The following is a 14636-nucleotide window of genomic DNA, read 5'->3' as shown; positions in this document are numbered from 1 at the left end:
AATTGGGGCCAAGTACAGAAGAGCGCTACATTTTACAGCAAATATGAATGGAACAAGCATTGAGAGGGAGCAACTTCCTTCCCTTCACCCACTCATTCAAAAGCTGACTGTCAATGAGAGCTTGTGAACATTATTAAGCATTATTAACCTCTGCTGTTCATTTCAAACTTTCCGTTCAATCTGCAGGTCTTAAGGCTTCTCACACACCAGTTACAAAAAAACACATCACTTGATGTTGAGGTCCACTTCTTTCACCCAAAGTCTCAATAAAATGTTTACTGTCTCAACAATATGTCACCAAGGAATGTACTAGTAATGACATAGTGATAACAACTTCGAAAGGTGTGATGGAAAGAGAGAAGGCTGAATGAGAGCTCTGCTGAACACCAGGGGGCGATACAGAAAAGGAATCTTCCCATCACAACCCGATGGGTCAAAACCTCTTTGCTATCAGTGTTAGTAATGGAGGAGCAGACACATATTAGCAAGTGAATTGAGGACAAAAAACAAAATGATCTTTTTGGAGTTCAGCATATCTGGCAAACAGCTTGGAGCACTGTGTCTTTTGCTGTTGTTTATTACGTTTTTTAAAAATGATATATTGCTAATAACTGATTACGTAGATTGATACACGCCAGGCTAAAGGCATAAATCAAAGTGTAAGTCATAAAGATGAAGCGGAATAGAGCACATGCACAATTTACGCAACATATACTGTATTGAAGTAATTGAAATATTGATCATTTCTAGGATTTGCTCCATTGCAGAGTTTTTGAGGATATCCTAAGCCAGCAGTACAAATCTAGCTGTTTGACTCATTTAGAGTACCTAATATTGAACTATGCCAAGTGTAAATGCTCGTTCATCTGATTCATTGGGAGGAGGAAGGCCCATCAAATGCTACTTCAAACACAACATGCTGGGAAATATATTACAGCTGCTATCATTTCAGTGAAAAGAGATTTATTTTCTCTCCTTTTTTGAATTCTCATGATTCTACTCCTTTATCTTCTTTTATATCTTTAACCTCTATCTTCTGCCTCTGTTTCTCCTTCATTCAAGCCAGCCACATCATTCTCCTCATCCTTGAAAAATAAAAACACGCAAAACTCACAAGTTGTCTAGACACAACTGTGACGTAACTACTGTCTATCTTCTCAGTTTTCCTTCCAAGATATTGGACTGTACAGTACTATCTGAGCAGGTGCACTCACATGTCACAATAAACCAGGGTTCCTGACTTACCATGGTTTTTTTCCAGTCAGCCTTAAACCAGGGTTTGTTTCACACTTCACAACAATTTGATTTGACTGGAGGGCAAAAGGTCCATATTGGTTATGTGACTTATATAACAGAAATACACCACTATCACACCAAGAAATATGGACTAAACTAGGAAAATAACAAACTCTTTGGCTGCTACTCCACCAAATCCACACTTTCTTGGCTAACCCAATTACCAGTAAGGCAGCCCAATGACCACTAGCCCCATTTGAAAGAATTGTAATACCCACAGAAGGACAAGGTCCAGGTATAACATGCACAATACTGGATTCAGTTGATCCTATTAAACATCAATGGGAATGCAATTTCAGCTGTGAACTTGACCCAGGTCAGTGGAATAGAGACCCCACTGGAATAGGGACAATAGAGAATAGGGACCAAAACCCCTTTATTTTGGCAAGCAGTAGAGTATTGACCCTAAAACTCATATGTAGGTGGTACCTAACCCCTAAGAAGCTGGCAACGATCCATCCTGTCAACTCACCATGTTGCTGGAGGGGCTGTTCTACACCTGGTACATTTTTCCACATGTGGTGGGAATGTACAAAACTCCAGCCTTTCTGGAATTTGATATTCCAAGAAATTAATAAAATAACAAAACAATTCAAAGTTGAACCAGAATTAGCTTTATTAAATATATTTCAGGACAACAATCTGGATTTACATAAAAAATAATTAACAAGCAATTTATTGTGACTGGAAAGACCTTTCTGGCACAATAGGCAATTGGTACAAAACAGTTTGGGAGAAAGCCCTCCTTGAGAGATTAACAAATAAACTATGGTTGACACATGGACAGAAAGACGGTTTTCTTCGGTGTGGTTTAATTTAATAACATATGTCAGTATTCCAGAAAATGAACAATCCTCCCCATCAGCATTTGTCTCAATCTGGCTGATCTAAATTTAAATTTAAACATAAAATTATTTTCTACACTTTGACCCTCCTCCCACGTTCATCAATATACCAACACTTTATATTGCTTCATTGGTAAATGGCTATTACTCATACTTAATCTAAGCACTACCAGAAGAACTCCCGATTAGGCATTTAGCTATGCAATGTTGAATGTTATCTATTAACTGTGTTCTATCCTGTTTTTCCTTTTTTGTTTAAACCAATAACTTATACACTGACCACTAATAATGAACCATGTGTTGTAGGTATTACTGCAAATTTGTTGTGCCATTTCTGTGATATACAAATGACATCAGAAGGCTTGGTCTATTTATTTGTATCATTTATTATGCCTATGATCCTTGTGTATAAAACTCAATAAAAAGTTATTTTAAAAAAACCAGTTATAGCAGTTTCCTGTAGAAAGATTATCTGCAACTTTCTTCCAGTGATCTTTCACTTCATTCTCTCTCTCACCTTTCAGGATGTTTTCATGCTGTGTCTTCTTGGCTCTCATGCCATTCTCTTAAATTAAGGTTTCTAAAACTGTTTGTCAGCCCAGCACCGCCTTCTGCTATTTTCTCTTTGTCGTTAGATTTTCCTGCATAATTTTGCTTTTTTTGCTCTAACCCTTATTTATACCTGGCTTTTCAATATCAGCATGTAATCAAAGTGGATATGTAATGTGTGTGTGTATGAACAATAGACCATGGATGAACATATTTTAAAAAACAAAACGAATCAGAACAACTATTTTAAAGGCAGATAAAAACAGCCACAGGGCAAATAAATACAGACTGACATCCTTATTTTTAAAAGGGCCTAATGAAACACCATATTCTTGCCATGTTCAGCTTTGTCTAGGTTGCATTCTTTGGCTACAAAAATTCTAGGCAATGTTTTAATTCTTTCATATCCTAGTTCTTGCAGTGCCCTCCTTCGCAGTCGTCCTGTTTCCCATTCAACCTCTTTAATCTGCTGCTTAGCTTACCTATTCAGCTTCTCCTTTCACTCACTTCTTTCTCCTGAGCATTCCAACCTTAAGTTCCTTCTTTCAATTTACACGTGTTTGCCATTGCTCCTGCTTATTTTCATCTCTTCTTTTGCTCACAGCTGTGTAGGACGGTATAAGGAACCTGACGTCCTCAATATGTTGTTGGGCTCCAGTTCCCATCAGCCCCAGCTAGCCAGTAGATAAGGATGATGGGAACTGTAGTTCAGCAATCTCTGGAGGACCACAAATTCCCCATCTCTAGTGCAGGGATTGGGGTCTTGGCTCATTACCCTGCATGCCCTTTCCCTAAGCATTCCCTCAGTAAGACCAGGTAGTAGAAATCTGTGTAAGCCTTTTGTAGCACAGAATACATTCCTGGGTTACTAGTCCACACTCATTGTCTTCATTTTCATCAACACTTTCAAACACAAACAAGAGAATTATCTAAAGCAGGACAACGCGTAAATAATCATAATCATATGAAATAGACAGCCAGCTAAGAAACCATGAAAAGCAAAGACTTCTGTGACAAGGCTTCCTTACTGAATTCATTAGTGTGTCTAGGCTTGGTTAGGATCCTCACTCAGGTCTGAAATAACTACATGCATCACACTAAATTCAAAATTTACCGTCTTCCCCATATTTAAATGAGGGGCTTCTCCTGCCGACATTTTTGCCAGCCTCTTCTGCTTCCCGTATCTACCAACATCATTATATCCTGATGACATCTGAATCAAGAGAGGCTGTGCTGTCTCTGGACCACTGCCCGGACACAGTGGTGAAATTGATGAGGTAAAGCAAGCTGAGCTTGAATCCTGGCAAGAAGGAGGCACTGTGGGTGAGTAGCTTCCACGTCTGAGAAATTGCTCAGTTGCCTGCTCTGGATGGGGTTGCACTGCCAGCAGGTTTGCAGTTTCTGGATGCTTCTGGATCCAACTCTGTCTCTAGAGTCTCAGGTAGCCTCAGTGGCTAGAAGTGCCTTTTAACAACTGCAACTGGTTTGACAGCTACAGCCATTCTTGATCTGGGAAAGCCCTGCCACACTACTTTATAGGTTCCTTCAAGACTGGATTACTGCAATGTGCTCTGTGTGGGGCTTCCCTTGTGCTCGATCCAGAAGCTGCAGCACAGCTGCTGACAGGAGTGAGGCCTTGCCAGCATATAACACCTGTGTTAAGTGAAGGGCAGGCCCAAGAAATTTTGGCCCCGAGGTGAACCACAAAATGGCACCTCCCTCTCTGCCAGGGAAGAAGGGGTGAGTGCAGATCTGTGTCAGGAACAAGGGGGAAAGCAAGGTCTACATTGGGATCTGCTGCCCCTGCGGATCCTGCCGCCTGCGACGGTCGCCACACCTTGCCTCATGGGCTCAGAGATTGCATTGGCTGCCGATTTGTTACTGGACCAAGTTCAAGGTGTTACTCTTAGTATACAAAGTCCTTAACAACTTGGGACCAGTTTACTTACAAGATCGCCTTACATCAGATATGTGCCCATTCAACCACTACAATTGGCGGAACTGGCACTACTTGCAGGTGCCACATAATACCCATTCTGTATTTGTAATAACATAATTGTTTAGTGTGGCAGCACCTAAACTTTGGAACTCCCTGCCTGTTGAGATAAAGCAGGCGCCTTTCACTGTACTCTTTTCGGCGCCTGCTAAAAGCATCCTTGTTTAGGCAAGTCTGACCAGATGCTTAGAAAGTTGAGGTAATTTTCATCAGTATTAATATTTTAACTTTTGTATATTTTAAAGCACGGCTATAAAGTTTTCTTAATTTTATGGTTTTATCTGTTTGTGACCCACTCTGAGGGTGTGTGTGCTTTTAACAATCAAGTGATACATAAATTTTATGAAATAACTATAAACAAACACACAAACAAAAAAACAAACACATATTGCTTGCAACCAATGGTAATATTTGAACACTCCAAGCCTTCCATCCTTACATTGGTTGCTAACTAATTCATAAATTTTGCTAGGCTTGTGATGCTGTGTGTATGTCTAGTGCCCAATTCCCTGTATATCAGGCAGCTTTGTGACTGGAACTGGGGTGGGGTATGGCAACAGGAAGAGCCCGGGCAAGAGTTTAGAAGCAGAAAATCTCCAGCTACCGAGCCCCAACTTTCTACTTAAGGAAGCTTAATAGCGCACCTTTCAGCTAAATTCCACTTGAAAAGAACATTTTAACTGCTCTCAGGCTTGAAACATTACCCAGTGGCATTCAAGTGTTTAAGCACTTTTGCACATTCATGTGCAACAGCAAGATGCCTCATCACTCCAGAGGAGCTAGAGAATGCTAGCTTGGCACTAACAGACCTTGCAGAAAGCCAGCTCCCAGTATGGTGGAAGGGGCTGTTGCCAAGAACAGAGATGATGACTGCTAGAGAAGAGCAGGTCATAGACCTCTGCCCACCTGTCAATGAATGCATAAAAGAGAAGAGCAAGAATCACACCCACTATTCTCAATCCGTCCCCTACCCAGTATAATAATAATATTATAATAATTTATTATCTATACCCCACCCATCTGGTTGGGTTTCCCCAGCCACTGTGGGCGTCTTCCAACAAAATAGTAAAATACAATGGTCCTTCAGATATTAAAAGGTTCCCTAAACAGGGCTGCCTTCAGATGTCTTCTAAAAGTCTGGTAGTTGTTTTTGCCTTTGACATCTGGTGGGAGGGCGTTCCACAGGGCAGGCTCCACTACCAAGAAGGCCCTCTGCCTGTTTCCCTGTAACTTCGCTTCTCACAGTGAGGGAACCGCCAGAAGGCCCTCAGCGCTGGACCTCAGTTTCCAGGCAGAATGATGGGGGTGGAGATGCTCCTTCAGGTATACTGGACCGAGGCCATTTAGGGCTTTAAAGGTCAGAACCAACACTTTGAATTGTGCTCGGAAACATATTGGGAGTCAATGTAGGTCTTTCAAGATTGGTGTTATGTGGTCTCAGCGGCCGCTCCCAGTCACCAGTCTCGCTGTCACATTCTGGATTAGTTGTAGTTTCCGGGTCACCTTCAAAGGTAGCCCCAAGTAGAGCGCATTGCGGTATTCCAAGCAGGAGATAACTAGAGCATGCACCACTCTGGCAAGACAGTCTGTGGGCAGATAGGGTCTCAGCCTGCGTACCAGATGGAGCTGGTAAACAGCTGCCCTGGATACAGAATTGACCTGCGCTTCCATTGACAGCTGCGAATCCAAAATGACTCCCAGGTTGCGCACCTGGTCTCTCAGGGGCACAGTTACCCCATTCAGGACCAGGTCCTCCACACCCACCCGCCTCCTGTCCCCCCAAAACAGTACTTCTGTCTTGTCAGGATTCAACCTCAATCTGTCAGCTGCCATCCATCCTCCAACCGCCTCCAGACACTTATGGAGGAGCCTGTATGCATGCAGATTTTCCTTTGTAAGGGACAAACTGTGTGTGGAGGCTCTTCCAGAAGTTATGTGGAACATGGGCAGGGTGTGTGTGAGAGAGAGGAATGGCCTCAACCCTGCACCCCCCCTTATATATGCAGTAAAGTATGCACAAGGGTAGTGTCAATTATCTCAAGGGAATGCAGCTTGCCTAAGGCCACATAAGGAGCTGGCAGGTAAAACTCAACAGATCCAAGGGCCTCAGCCATTGCTTTTCTTCCCTCCCCACCACAAAATAAAAACACCTAGTCACCACCCGCTAGTCCTTATGTGCGACCTGCCTCCTTTGCCACCACATCCTCCAATTAATGGAGGGACTAGATGGGCCATTGGCTTCATCCAGCAGGCTCTTATGTTCTTAATACTTCAGACCACTGCCACCCTTTCATGTACATCAATGTTACTGCAACACTACAAGCATCATGTTATTTTTCTGACGCATCGTTATCTTTGTATTGCTCAAATTTGTGATGCACGGACATAGTGGAGATATTTGAAACACACTGCTTCTCAGATCTACATTTTAAACTCATACTTCTTTACATCACGCTAATTTCACAGAAGAAGGGAGAGAAGTGAAATTAATTTGCATATGCAAAGAACTCCAAAGACAGCCACCCTTGCCACTCATTTCACAGCTTTCAGATGCGATTCTAACATCTGTACCACTGTTATTTGCAAGGAATTATTTTATATAGTGCAATCATATGAAGAATTCTCATACAATCTCATCCAACAGTATCTGATTACCTTTCAGCTCAAAGGAAGAGTTACTCAGCAGGATTGCAAGCCAAAAAGAACCAAGCAGAATATTTTGTATTTGATGACTGCCAGGAACAAACAGTTTTACTCACTAGGCATTATTGAAAGTATTAAAAGGCCACTTACCTTTTCAAGCAGGAAAATTACATATATGTTTAAGCTGCAACCCTTTATTTAGTCCAGCATAGTTCCCACTTAAATCAATGGAACATCGGTGGACTACTGAAATATTTGACACTGTACACATCTCAAATGGGTGGTGGAGAGAGTCAGCTTCTATCACCTCTGTGTCTTTATGCTTCAATATGACATACTGGCATAAGTGTGTAAATACATGTTGATTCCAATGCATGCATGTCCAATATGCAAGATCTTGCACATACACCATACACATACACCATTTTAAGGAACAAGGATCATGTATTAGAGCAGTGTTTAAGGAATGAGTGCATGGGCTGAATTTCACACAGTACAGAAGAGTACAGAGGTGAGGCAAGAACAGGGTGTGGCCTGCTCAGTCTTGCTGCTCCATCCCATATGTTCACATTTGCAAATGTGTAAATAGCCGTAACCCTAATGACCTGAAGATTACAACCTTGTACTCAAACTAACCCGATTCTTCCTTCTAAGAATTCTGAGGCTGAGGCTAGACATAGACTAGGCTAGACTCTTTCCATGCGTGCACACGCAGAGCGTTTGAAATTTGCCAGGCACCAGGCATATTTTGCACCTGGCTCTCGGCCACTTGCAACCAAGTGATGATGCCCGGGCGCCAGGATGGCGGCTGACGTCTCCACCATCTGGAGGTGCATGCCTAGGGATCCTTGCTTGTTTTCACACACTAGCAACACATCCTGTAGTATTCTATCTGTTAGATTTTATCACAATGAATCTCAGGAACCAAAAAGTCGTAATGAAAAATAAGACTTTTGAGGTAACTGGCCCCAAAATAGCAACTAGGCATTATTCCGTTTCAACGCATGTAACCCTGGTTTAAGGAGCCATTTTGCACTTGGCTTCTATACCTGAATTCTAACACTGCGACACATATCTAGTTTTCTAAGGGAATGCAGCATTCAGTCCTGGCATTTCCCACCTGAAGAGGCAATTTCCTGGAACAGCTTTACCACAAGATGAGCATTTTTCTGGTCCAAGACTTATAGTGCCTAATTTCTTTCTCAGCAATAAAACAAAAACAAAAAACAAATCTGTTGATCAGAAAGCCTTATGGATTTTGCATTTTTGATCTAATTTTCCAAGTCAAAATTTAAAACATTGAATATTAATGGAATTCATTGTTTTAGCTTTAGTTTTAAATGTTTGGGAAGGTGTTCATGCTTTTCTGTAAGGGAGCGGATGGCACTGTGGTCTAAACCATTGAGCCTCTTGGGGTTGCCAGTCGGAAGGTCGGCGGTTCGAATCCATGTGACAGGGTTAGCTCCCGTTGCTCTGTTCCAGCTCCTGACAACCTAGCAGTTTGAAAGCATACCAACATGAGTATGTGGCAGGAAGGTAAACAGGAAACGGTGTTTCTGTGTGCTCTTGTCACGGTGCCCCGTTGCACCAGAAGCGGTTTAGTCATGTTGGCCACATGACCCAGAAAGCTGTCTGTGGACAAACACTGGCTCCCTTGGCCTGAAGTGAGATGAACGCCGCACCCCACAGCTGCCTTTGACGGGACTTAACCATCCAGGGGTCCTTTACCTTTCACCTTTACCTCATGCTTTTCCAGCAATGAACTCTCATTTGCGTCAGAAGGGTTGGTCTCACCCTCAGGCAAGCTGCAGGGGCAGAGGTGTCCATACCCATTTCAGAACAGCCTGGTTTGATAGTTTAAAATGGGGCTTGGGAAAATACAAGCTGCTTCTTGGTCTGCATGCCCTGCTGGGGTTGTGTTTCCGTTTCTTTGACCACAGCTTGCACTGCTTGGTGAAGGAAACTGTGCCTTGCCATGTTCATTTCTTCACTGGCAATTCTTGTGTTTTAAAACCTCATCTCAGAGATCCTCAAGAGGCCTGGAAAGCACTTACCATGTCCATCCTACATCCCATAATCCATGTCTTATCTTCTGAAAGTAGATCTTGTGATCTTGTCATGCAGTACAACTCCAGGCCTGTCCATGCACCTCACCAGCCTTGGCATTGTACACATGTCGTAATGTACGAGCCCACCTCTGCCAAGCGACTTCTCCTGGTTCCAAAAAGATTCTGGGCTTTTCCTTCTCTGCCCAACTGGAGCTCCAATCCTGCCTAATCAAGTATACATCTTGCCAGAACTTTGCAGCCTGGGGTTAATCTTGTACTAACCAGAGTTTGAATTTTGTTAACTAGTCTCAAAAAAGACAGCCTATTCCTAAATGTGCTGAGCAGGTAAGACTTGTATCCTTATACAGCCAGATCATGACAAAATGAACTCAGTAGAATCCTGCTCCCGCTACCCTTTTCTAAAATCTAAAACTAGCATGAGAGCTGCTGAGTAAATTTAAAGCAGACTAACTCTTGCATTCTCTTCTTTGAAACTCTGGCGTAAGATTAGGAAGCACACAGGATGTGCCAAATATATCATGTGTGTATCATATCTCCATGCGTAAACAAACCACAGGAAAAGATGCTATTAAGTTGTTCTGGGTTCTGCTTGATTCTCCATTTACGGCATCAGGTTAGGGCACATCTACAGTGCCGTTTTATATAAAAAGTTGGCTCCTTAATTTACTTTCCAAAATTTTCTTGGAGGATTCTTTCAGTTCATTAAAGTAAGTGCTTCGAACTGTCAGTCATCAGCCCTCATCATTCAATGTATTCCAAGACTGAAAAACAGCAAAGTCAACAGGGATAATGGTGGAAGTCTTGCAATATGAAGGGGTAATTCCTTGCATGCTATGAAGGGTAATGGTTAGTCTTTGAAATAAGGGATTAATCCGGTTCTCTAATATCACTCTAATAGCAGCCCAGACATATCATGAGTATGAGTATGCGACAGATCCATTCCGCTCTATCATGTAACAAGATGAGGCATGAGAGCAAAATGCAATATTATGAAGCTCTCTAATCCATTTGAAAATAGAGGACACTCCCTATAGGAGTAATGGATTCATAATTATACATTCCACTCTGTTGCTTAGATCCACTGTAGCATGATTACAAATATATTAGCAGGTAACAGTAGCAGGTACCCCCAAATATAAATATGCTCACAAGATCCTATCATAATTATTACTAGCTATGTAACATTTGCCCCCACCTCTCAAAAAAAAATCACAACCACCTTTGAAGGGGCTTCAACCATAGTGGACCTTTGAGGGGATAGGATAGGAGCAAGAATTGCAATGGTGGAAACAAGTCGCTAAAGACACCATTCTATGTGCCTCAGTACTGATATTGGTATAGGACAGTCTTCCCCAACCTGGTGCCCTCCAATGTTTTGGACTACAACTCCCATGATGTCTCACCATTAGCCATACTTGCTGGGGTTGATAGGAGTTAAAGCCCAAAGCATCTGAAAAGCACCCGGTTGGGGAAGGCTGGTATAGGACACCATGATGACATTGCAATCTCCGAACAAGACTGTGGAAGGAAAATAATGTCACGAATGACACAAAACATGTATACCGTAACGCTTTGTGGTTTTTGTGCTGTGAAGCTCCAGAAATCCATATGTGACATTTCAGTCACTTCCCCAAACCACAACCACCAAAATTCTTTGTATCTTGAGGAGGACATAACAGTAACCATCAGTTTCCCACTAAACAAAACATATTGAAAGATGAACATGAATGTGGCAATTTGTACCCATATTTCCCAGGAGAATTGGGTTTTAACAATTAGGTCACATCTACTGCAGGAAGAATGGGTTGAAGCCAATCCAAACAGCCTAATGCTGTGGATGTTTGCTTGGATGTAAATCCCACTGTGCTCAGCGGGACTTATTCCCAAGTAAGTGTGCATAGGATCACCACTGACTGAGTTACTCAGGGTTTGAAGACTTTTCATCTAAATACAGGGATTTTCACACTTACTATTCTATGCCACTTGACTTACAACAACAATAACTGTATAGCTGTAAACACAGGACAAATACTCTCTTTTATTAAAAACATTTATCTTTCAAAAAACCAACTCCACAGTGAGTTGTATTTCCTACCCTGGTGAGAAAACAGTGCCAGGCAGAAGCATTTCATATGCTACATGCAATAGAGATTACCCGTTCCAATGCTCTCTAGAGCATTTTTTTCCCTATAAGCAAAATCCAGAATATATTTGCAAAGAGCAGACACAAAAATAGATAATGGGGAGAGGAATGTGCTCGACTTCCTTCTAAAATGCTACGAACCACCTTTCAAATATTTATATATTTCTCTTCCCCAATTTGCTACACAGACAGTCCAACCTGTGGATCAGTTAAACCTCAATATCCCAAGTTACCTAGTCCACCTGATTTATGTACCACCATCTAAGGCTGCAATACTTTCATGGAAGCAACTAGCACTGAACTCAGTTTAGAGAGCAAGCATGTTTAATCACACTCTTAGGCATTTTTATTCACAAGTAGGTTTCACAGGAATTGGAGCCTACCTCCAAATAATTGTATTTAGGAAGGGAGTGAGAGACCAACAAACTGAAGGGAACACATAGTCACTGCAATTTTTCACAGCTGCTTACTCCTAACTAATCCCACATATTTAAATGGCATGAACTGGCAAAGACTTGAGAATTTCAGCTACTCCCACCAGAAATCACCAAGATCACTATTTTTTAAATGCTCAGCATCTTATTTTTGCAAGCCAGTGCAAGTAACAACAGCAACAACAAGAGCCAATTTTGAAGGATCCATGTTATTCCGCACAACAAAAAACATTCTGGCAAATCCATCTAAGAACCACCTGTGTAGTTCTCTATGATAAAGAAACAACAACACATGACAAAAGCAGTTTTCTGAACCAAAGTTAAATTTCATCACCATTCATTCAGCTACAGAATGTAAAAGCAGCTACTATACTAGCCAAGGCATTGCCTGAAAAGGTTTTATATGATTTACACAAGCACACACAACACATTTATTTAGAACTTAAAATGTTCGCAACAACATCTATTAGCAAGCCCACACTGTTGACAGGCAGAGTTTCTTTTAAGCTTTCATGGGGATGTTTGTTTACTCACTGGGTGTGGACTTAAAAGATTGCTGTAGTATATCAAAAAGCCACATTGTTTAATCATGCAGTAAGCAATTTGTTTCAGAATGCTCAGATATTTGAAGAACATAAAGCAATTGTGTTACAACATTCTGTTTCCAGGAAGGGAACACGCCCATCAGCACCCAGGAAAAACAAAAGCATCCTCGTTCTAGCATCTTCTTGGTTCCCTAAATTAAAAGACCCCAGAATCAAACCCTTTTTTGAACCCACGTGAAAAAAAGAAAAGAAAACCTTATAACCGAGAATAAAAGGTGCCGGAACCTTTCTGGGAGTTTACCTTTTTGCCTTTCTTTTTCCTGTGAGTATGTTTTGCATTCTTCTCCTTTGCTTCTTCACTCATTTTTCAGCAAGTAAAATACACAATCTATAGACCGCTACTTGTATTCCAACATCCAGAGTCACTGGAAATATCAGAGCATTGAAACCAAAGTCCATCTGCTGACGTTTCTCAGGCAAGTAACAGAATAAGTGCTGTTTAAACACAGCCACTGCTACTCCTGTAGAAGCTGGAACTGCTACTCACAGCCTTGCTCGCGATTTCCCCAGCTCTCCCCACCCCTTCAGTTACAGAGCTGGGAGTTCAGATAAGCTACTATTCCAGTGAAAAAGCAGCACTCCCCTTCCTTTTGTTGTTCTGCACTGACTGTTACCCCTGGGGTAAGATCTCGGCAATATTTGGTAGCTTGTTCCATCCACGGTGCCTCCCCAGCCTCTAAATGCACAGAAATCAGCTGCAGATTGCTGACAGGTCTCAGAAGCTTTCACCAGCAGATGATTTGCTGTGCCTTGCAGACGGAGAAACTGAGCATAAATTGCTCCGATTCCCGAGAGTGCACAGCACCAGCCCATGTGTTGAATGTACTGGGGAACGCACAAACCAGATAAGGAAGCCTCCAAGAGATGAGAGAGAGAGAGAGAGAGAGAGAGAGAGAGAGAGAGAGAGAGAGAGATCGGGTGGCTGGTTCTCAATAATTACTACCACCAGGAACATTTAAAACAGTGTGTGTGTGTGTGTGTGTGTGTGTGTGTGTGTGTGTGTGTGTGTACACACACATACATATATGATTACATGCACTAGACAGAATTAATGTTCAATTCTCATAGTTATCCAGCCCTACACCTTTAGGCACACTTCAAATTACTTATATTAGCATTAAGATTGATTACCCTTTCAATTATTTATCACATAAAAGCGCCAGCTACTTCCATAAAACAGAGATTTGCAATTATTTGTATCTCCTAAGCCAGTCCCATGCCAGCATGTATTCATGACAGAAGATTGATAGACAATTTCTTCTCTTCCCTCCCCCCCCTTCTCTGATGTAGGTCTCACAGAGAAAGTGCTACATGCCTTGAGTTGTGGTATCTCCAAAGTCCGTGGAGGGTTTCTGGATCAAATTTCCACACACTGCTGACCTACTCAGCAAAATGTTTTGGCTAGATATGTACAGGTCTCACACAAACGGGGGGGGGGGAGTAGATGGAGACACCGTTCTATCACTTCTAGACACCTACACAGTTAAAGAAATCTTTAATAAAAACATTCAGAATGGGTTGGGTAAAAACCCAACCCAGCACATTGGCTTTTGATGCAATGAAAATTTAAGAATTATCTTTAAATCCCTTATATACAGAAACAGCTTTAAATCCCTTATATACAGAAATAGCTGTAAATCCCTTATATACTAAAGGTGCTCTGCTCAATTACAGGCTTTTCAGCTCCCCCTTCTAGCAGCACCTTCCGGAAGCCCCCAAAGTTTTGGGGGCTCTACAGCAACACCCATTGAGGTGTGGGGAGCAGCCACATGAAAATAATATGTGGTACGGCATAGGGGACTGCTATTTGAACACACATCTGGGGTGCGATGCAAAGATGCTACTGAGATTGTTTGTCCATGGTTTTATCCTGATCAATTTTTTCTGGTCTGTTTGTCTCCTCCCTACTCACACAGGGAAGAAACAAACCATGATTTCCTGGCTTGGAATTATGATCGAAGCATTATGACCATGGTTTGTTTTGCTTTGTTCTTGGTTTACTTACTCACTTGGCTTCTTGGAATAAGAAAAACACAATCCTTGATATGGAAATACT

The 14636-nt window shown here is 41.9% G+C and overlaps 1 protein-coding gene across 10 annotated transcripts in view; it reads right to left on the bottom strand.

Annotated features, from left to right (window-relative positions):
- The window catches only part of ANK3 (ankyrin 3), a 336323-nt gene extending 322915 nt beyond the window's left edge, over positions 1 to 13408 (bottom strand). For 7 of the 10 annotated variants that reach the window (XM_083614364.1, XM_083614400.1, XM_083614354.1 and 4 more), the window contains exon 1: positions 12822 to 13407. In XM_083614364.1, coding sequence (XP_083470490.1) covers positions 12822 to 12884 — 63 coding nt within the window. In that variant the 5' untranslated portion in view covers positions 12885 to 13407. Of the gene's footprint in view, positions 1 to 12821 lie in introns of all 10 variants that reach the window. The other 3 variants (XM_083614373.1, XM_083614396.1, XM_083614391.1) reach the window with 3 other exon arrangements.
- Positions 13409 to 14636: the final 1228 nt, after the last annotated feature.

The sequence above is a fragment of the Podarcis filfolensis genome (assembly GCF_964270895.1).
Source record: "Podarcis filfolensis genome assembly, chromosome: 5".
In the NCBI taxonomy this organism is placed as follows: Eukaryota; Metazoa; Chordata; class Lepidosauria; order Squamata; family Lacertidae; genus Podarcis; species Podarcis filfolensis.
This window is presented reverse-complemented; position numbering and strand designations above follow the sequence as displayed.